The sequence below is a fragment of the Hyperoodon ampullatus genome (assembly GCF_949752795.1).
Source record: "Hyperoodon ampullatus genome assembly, chromosome: X".
NCBI lineage: Eukaryota > Metazoa > Chordata > Mammalia > Artiodactyla > Ziphiidae > Hyperoodon > Hyperoodon ampullatus.
In genome coordinates, this window is record NC_136913.1 from 33,389,101 (window position 1) to 33,396,884 (window position 7,784).

Below are 7,784 nucleotides of genomic sequence, written 5' to 3' on the forward strand. Positions count from 1 at the left end.
ATATCTATATCTATATAAGTGATTACTTAAAAAAATTAACTGCTTTAACTTAAACTGTTGTCTGCGATTTATTGAGGGGTAAGTTGTTTAAAAATGATTGCATGATTCAATAATTACAAAAACACAATTTACATTTAAAAAGTAAAAACTAGAATCCTAAACACATGCCAGACATACAGAAGGTCCAGTAGATCAGGGTAGGACAGGCAGGTGCCAGGTGCAGAACACTCTCAGGCACAGAACTGATGGCACCTGCATCACTCACTGCCAAGTCATGGTAAGTGCACATGCTATACAGTGTTGCCAAGAATATGTCAGCCAGTTGGAGAGCAGAGAAAATCCTAAGAAAATACAAATTTAAGAAAATGACACCCCACTGTCCTCACACTTGCTCAGAGGTCCTGAGGCCACAGATAACAAGCTGTGTCTGCTGGCCACAGTAAATTACCAACTTTTAATGAGATATGGTAAAAATCTGATTACTAAACATGTAATACATGGAGGGATGATATTAATACATGTGCAGAATATCACTGCTGACCAAGGGCTGTGGGGCAATATAGCAGAGTATGTTAGATGATTCCATATGGTCAGTGCTGGGTTACCAATCATGGCATCTTCATTCATGGCCGGGGACCAGGGAGCAGTGTGGGTAGTGAAATGTCCCATCATCTGCTTCATGGCTCCCTTAGGCTCTGGCCACCTTCTAGCCCCAGGAGTCCTCTAAGACCCCTGGGATATTCATTGGCTAAGAATGAGTATTTTTATGACAGAAATCAGAAGTTGTGGGAGTGACTGAGAAGCAGAGAATGCAGCCAGACTTCCCAATAGCAAGTAGTAGTGAAACTTCCTGATTGTGATGAAGGATGGACAAATACACGCAAGGGACCCAGAAGAGTGGGCTGGGAGGTAGGGATGACTATAAAGCCCACTATTGGTGGGCCTCTACCCATGACTAAAGAATTGTTAGAAAGACTTCTGCAGCTTAATATGCAATAGCTAAGTGAATAAAAATACCACAAACTAACCTCTATTTTTCTCTGTCTTCAAAATTCTAGTGTTCATGAGAACAGTAAACACTTTCTTATTCTCCTAAGACTTCAGGAAAATAGCTTCAGAAAATAGGAAAAATTATATTGTCTGAGGCATTATCCAGAGAGGCCACACTGTATATAAAAAAGTTTCCTTCAAATGAGACATGGAATCATCCATAGGCATAGTTGAGCACAAGCCCTAATAGGTATCTCAGTTTGTTCTGAATAGGAGGTACACTGAACGGTGGCCTTTCAAGGGCAAACGTAACAGTGTTGCCTCGTAGCTATGCAGAAGAATGGATCTTGTCTACCATATTGAACAATATGACCTAAAACTGATCATTACAATAGTATAATAAATATTTTCTTCCTTTTCATATTTACAAATCAATTCTACATTTCCTTAAACAATAAAGGTTCAGCATCAGCCTTGGCACTGACCTGACCATGAGGGGCCATAGATCAAGGAGCTTCAGGTGTCACAGGACAACTGCTGCAGGCCTTCTAGTGGGAGCTGGCTCTTCTAGGGAAGGGTGGACCTCAGTGGGCTGCTGGGGTTGGAGTTGAGTGTTTGTTGGAATATGAATGAAGCTCTTTGTCAAATTCCTGGTCAGGATTAGACAGGCTTCTCAGAGGTGTGGCCACTCCCATCTCTGATCCATTCAATGAGAACCTTGAAATGTACATCTTTTTTTTTTCTGGACTGAGCCTACTGAGAAAGATTGGCTAGAGCAGGACCTAGCCTTTCCTCCAGTGAGGGAAGCAAAACATTCAGAATGAGAGCCATGAGGACTTGTATTCCATCTCCAGGCCGCGTGTGAGTCATATAATTGAAATTGGCTAAGTTGATATAGTTTTGGCGCTCATTCTGGGTTTCTAGGCATTGCTCACCCACATTGTAATCTCTCTTGCTCTGGAACTTTTGCAAGTATCTGACACCCTTAACATCTCCAGAGGACTTGTTGTTAAAGTAGATTAAGCATGGAAGCTCACAGTTGAGGAGGTTTGATGGTACATTAAGAGTTTAGTGGTCTTATCCTTCTCAGACCAGTTATTTGGACCCATTCCATAGTATTAACATCATCATTAAGGTGTATTGATATCACACTCACTGTATACTGTGACATGGGGAGAGCAGTAACTATAAGTAACTATAGTTTGAGGGCCATATTAGCTCCTGCATGCTTGACCTTTTGATGTGAGTCTACGTGCAATCCCATATGGCTGAAGCAAAACAGGTATTCCTCATTATTGAGCTCCACAGAACAAATGTCATCAAAAGATTACAGTGAGAGGAACATGACTGAGGGGCTGCTGGAATTTGCCAGGCTTAGAGATTGCCCATCTTCATGGATACTCAACAGAGAGAACCCAGAAGAGTAGCCAACACAGAGCTTTTCCTTGAACATTGTCATGCACTGTACAGTTCCTGGAGCCACAGTTTCATTGAACTGTCTGTGAGAAGCTTTAGTTCTATGGATTTCATAGCAAAAGATCAGGCATTTCACTGCTACAAGCAGACAGGTTGAAGAACTCTTCCTACGTGTTGAACTTAGGATGACTAGGCAGCCCTTTATTTCTGGAAGCTTGATGTCAAAGCTCCCTTCCACTGCCTCAAAGGAAGAGTATGGATAAAATGGAGCATGGTCCTGATAAATGGAATATTTATAAATGGAATATTTCCTGTCATACCAGTAAACAAAGGATGTCACAGTCACCAATGATTGCAGCCCTCCAACGTGAGCTGATGAGCCCTGAGGAAACTCAGGGTGTGAAAATACAGGCCCTAGATAGCTGAGGTGCATATCAGAGGAATGATTTCAGTGAGTCCAGGCTCTTGCATCTTCCCATATATAGAAAAGCACTAAATTCCTTAACTTGAGATATCTGGTTTTCTTTATTTAACAATAATCGTTTGACCTTCCCAATTACGTGCTTTTTATTGCAAAACTCCTATATATCCTGGCCCCTCCCCTTGCCTCCTGGGCTGAAGCCCTCATTTTGCCCCCAGTAAAACTTAACTCACAGCTCTCAAGTTGTGCATTTTTTTTAAGTCAACAGTCCTAGCAACAAAGCTATTCCAATAACAGAAAAGGGTTGTAGTTTTCTTTTTAGGGAGAGAAAGTTCAGTATGGTACACTTCCTTACAAACAGTAGCTTGAATGATCACATCACAGGTAATCTCTATTATGTACACACTTAGCTTTAAACTGACTGCAATCTTAGATGATTGTCCATAACAGGTGTCAGAATTGCTTTAATAAGAGATAGTATCCTGACAGAAGTGGTGGCAGCACCGGCGAAGCAGGTGGAGGCGGTGACTGCGACGTCTGAGATGAGAACCTCGCACCGAAGGGTGGGGGCTTGCAGGCAGGCATCCGTCTTAGAGGACCTACATGAGGTGCCGGAGTGGTTGAGTCTCCCTTCTCTAGCTTAGCGAGCACCCAGAGTGATGGCAGTGGTGATGGCGGCAGTTACTCGGACAGCCCCAGTTAAACTGCGCTCTGAGAGATATATCCAGAAAGTGTCCAGAAGAAACATTCTACCGGAAAAACTGAAAGAGCAGTATTTATAACACTGGAATTTGTGGACAGTTTGTTAAAATGGCAGAAAATAGTGAAAATAATAGTAAAAATGTAGATGTAAGGCCCAAAACTAGTCGGAGTCGAAGTGCTGACAGAAAGGATGGTTATGTATGGAGTGGAAAGAAGTTATCTTGGTCAAAAAAGAGTGAAAGTTGTTCAGATGCTGAAACAGTGAGTGCTATAGAGAAAACTGAAGTTCCTTTAAGGAGCCAAGAAAGGAAGCACAGCTGTTCATGTCTTGAGTTGGATTTAGATCATTCCTGTGGGCATAGATTTTTAGGCCGATCTCTTAAACAGAAACTGCAAGATGCTGTGGGGCAGTGTTTTCCAATAAAGAATTGCAGTAGTCGGCACTCTTCAGGGCTTCCGTCTAAAAGAAAACTTCGTATCAGTGAACTCATGTTAGATAAGTGTCCTTTCCCACCTCGATCAGATTTAGCCTTTAGGTGGCATTTTATTAAACGACACACTGCTCCTATAAGTCCCAAATCAGATGAATGGGTAAGCACAGACTTGTCTCAGACTGAATTGAGGGATGGTCAACTAAAACAACAAAGATACATGGAAGAGGTCAACTGCTTCTCACATACCAGTGTTCAGCCCTGTGTCATAACCAATAACGATTCTTCGGGTAGAGGTGGTCCTGGGACTGGCTCTATAATGAACCTGGCTTCAAATAACAGTATAGAAGATAGTGATATGGATTCAGATGATGAAATTATAATACTTTGCACAAGTTCCAGGAAAAGAAACAAACCCAAATGGGAAATTGATGAAGAAACCCTGCAACTGGAAACACCTCCTAAGTACCATACCCAGATTGATTATGTCCACTGTCTTGTACCAGACCTCCTTCAGATCAATAATCATGTTACTGGGGCGTTATGGATAAATATGCAGCTGAAGCTCTACTAGATGAAAAACCAGAGGGTACCTTTTTACTGCGAGATTCAGCACAGGAAGACTGTTTATTCTCCGTTAGTTTTAGACGCTATAGTCGTTCTCTTCATGCTAGAATTGAACAGTGGAATCACAACTTTAGCTTTGATGCACATGATCCTCGTGTCTTCCATTCTCCTGACATTACTGGGCTCCTAGAGCATTATAAGGACCCGAGTGCCTGTATGTTCTTTGAACCACTTTTATCCACTCCTTTAATTCGGACTTTTCCCTTTCCCCTGCAGCATATATGCAGAACAGTTATTTGTAACTGTACAACTTATGATGGCATTGATGCCCTTCCAATTCCTTCTTCCATGAAATTATATCTGAAAGAATATCACTATAAATCAAAAGTTAGAGTACTCAGGATTGATGCACCAGAACAACAATGCTAAGCAAAGGGTAGGAACACGGGAGTGATTATATACATATTTTCATTTAATATTTATTTTTCTGATTATGCCACTTAGAATTTTTCTACAGGAGCAGTTGAAGTCCAAAATAAACTTATGCCCTAAATTAAAAAAAAAAAAGAGACAGTATCCTGTCATAGGCTTCTAGTGGAATATGCACAACATGATTTTTCAGTCTGTTTTTATGTAGGATAGACTGGAGTCCTTCTAGAAACCTAGCCAACTTCCTCTTTTCTTTCTCATTTTCTGTTAGAATTAGTAAAGAACCAGTCTTCAAGTTGTACTTAAGAGAGAAGCTGTCACCCTGAATATACAAGGAATATCAGCTCGGATCACGTATAACAGCTAAAGCGAGGATAAAGCTCATCAAAAAATCCTCACCTCTAAGATACAAGATTGGCTCACAATAACTCCAAGCTGGGTGGCTTTTCCTTCAGGCAAATCATACAAAAAGAGTAGACAGTTATATACCAATACATAAATCGTTGTCATCCGTTCTCCACACTGGTATGTTTTGCACCTTAAGGTAAACTTTGTAGGGTGTTCCTAGGCCTTTCTGCACATCCACTTTAAGAGGCCTCTGGGACTGCCTAGAGGTTGTACAGACCTTGGGAGCACTGTCTTTGTGGGATACACACCTCCAAGCAATAGCCTTGTTAAATTAGTCCAACCATGAGTGAGGTGCAGTGGCTACAGCAAGTAGGACTGGAAAAAACTTGATGCTAAATCAATGACCTTTTGGCTTTGGTTCAACCAGTAAAGCGGCCTGTGTGGTGACAGTGGCACAGCAGCTGGCCTTTGCTGCAGCCAAGACATGTCTTCTTGCTGTTCTGGACTCATGGGCATGAAAATTGATGGGGACACTTCTGGGTTTGGAGTTTGTGTTTCTTACTAGCTCAGCTAGTTCTAAGTTTCAAATCAGTGCAGGAGATGCAGTGTTGAAATAGTTAAAAATAGAAACACAAAAATCTAGAATTTTGAGCTCTGTGTTTATTCTAAATTTATCTCTTGTTTTATTCAGAATTTCTACATCATCTAATAATTCTCTCCTTGTTGCTTCAAAATCCTTTAGTTTGCTTCCAGAAGAGAGGTTTGTATTTAAACGTTTCTCAGTTAATTTTGAACAAGTTCCTTGGCCTGGTTGCTTACCTCAAGAGCAGACTGAAAGCCCTGCAGACATGTTCAGCTTCTTACTATGATGGCCTTTCCAAAGTGGATCCAGCATTCATGATGCCAGACTAGACCTTTCTGGTTTCAAACTCTTTGGTCATTTTAGAAACAAGAGCTTCAAAATACTGCTGGACATCTTTCTCATTGCTGATCCAATTCATGGTTTCTGCAATCTAAGCTTCCCAGCAGGCCGCCTACTCTTAGCTGCCAAATCCATAACCTCAACTTCATATTGTGTATTTTGAGCTCTTAGGTTATCCACAACAGGTCAAAGCCTTTCATTTTCACCAGTAATTTCTTGTTTTCTTTGCACCTCATTGCACTTTCTTTTTCAAAAATACATCCTTCACCGTGTCTTCTGCCTCCTCCATTTCATTATGACATTCTTGTTTTTACTTTTGTTATTTCTCTTTTAATTTTTTTTTTTCTGCAGGATAAGCTGATGGCTCTCTGAATCACACACCTTGTTTTTTTGTGTTTTTTGCTTGTTTGCTTTTTGTGAGGTTTTTTTTTTTTTTTTTTTTTTGGCTTCTAAGACATGGAACATTTCATGTCCAACACATTCCTTTATATAAAACAAGACTTTCTCCTCAAGTTCAGATTTTATTTCAGAAATCTCTTGCTGGTATTCTGAAGTGGAACCTGGAATTTAACCTCCTTGGCTCATTATGGGGACCTCAAGCTCACTTTCTGTTTGTTTAGAGAGGTTCTCTCTGCTTTCATGAGGCTGTGTTCCTGTGAAGCCTCAGCAAAAGTATCCTCAAGCTGAGCTTCCAGGTCTTTCCTGAACATCTTGGATTCAGAGATTTCCTGTTCCATGGAGTTACTTTTCGACATGGCCACTTCCATCTCTTCCTCTTTGTCATTAAGCTTTCAGGAAATCTTCTGCTTCTGTAAGCCATGCATGCTTCTATCTCTGAGAATTCCTGCAGGGTCAGCTTTTATTGCTGATGGGTATCTTTGTGGTTTTTTGGCCTGGGATTTTGGACTGTCTGAAGGTTCAACCAATTGCTTCTGAAAAATCTTATTTTTCCTGCCTCATGATGTGGTACTGGTTTTCTAGGCCTTTCAGTCTAGGTGTGGATCTTCATGTTCTTGGCAAAGTGTTACTATATTCTCAAGTTGTTGCTTGAGCCTAGTTGAATCAGCTATTTATCCTTTAAATATATACTTTATTCATTTAATTTTTTAATTTCTTTTTTCTTGGTTTGAATTTCTGTGGCATGAAGTGAACAATGTAGAGTCTGTGCATTCTTGTAACTTCCTATTCAGTTCCAGTTTCTCTTAGTCTAGTTTTCATACTCTTCTTTCATCCTTCTATCTTTAATTCTTGACTGCTATAGACCTGGCTGTTTTATTTGGTACTGAAGTCAGGGCAATAAACAAGAGAGAGGAGCCCCTGCCCTCCTGAAGCTTCTGTTCCAGTGGCTATAACAGAGGAAACAACAACAAATAAATAGGTAAATAATATGATATCACAGTCTAAAAAGGAAAATAAATGAGTTCAAGGAGAAAGAGAGTAAGGGATAGCTCTGTGTGGCAGACAGATAAGGTGTCCTGAGGATATATTTGAGCAATTGGCTATTGTGAAATTTAATGAGAATTCCTTTCAAAGTGCTATTAACAGTCCCTGGCTAGTT

The 7,784-nt window shown here is 40.6% G+C and overlaps 1 protein-coding gene across 1 annotated transcript; it reads left to right on the plus strand.

The window, feature by feature from the left end:
• Positions 1–3,637: 3,637 nt before the first annotated feature.
• LOC307069302 (suppressor of cytokine signaling 4-like) lies at positions 3,638–4,956 on the plus strand (the record flags this gene model as incomplete). The annotated part of the gene is given in 2 exon segments (XM_079727572.1): positions 3,638–4,484; positions 4,487–4,956. Coding segments are annotated over 2 exon segments (1,317 nt in total).
• Positions 4,957–7,784: the final 2,828 nt, after the last annotated feature.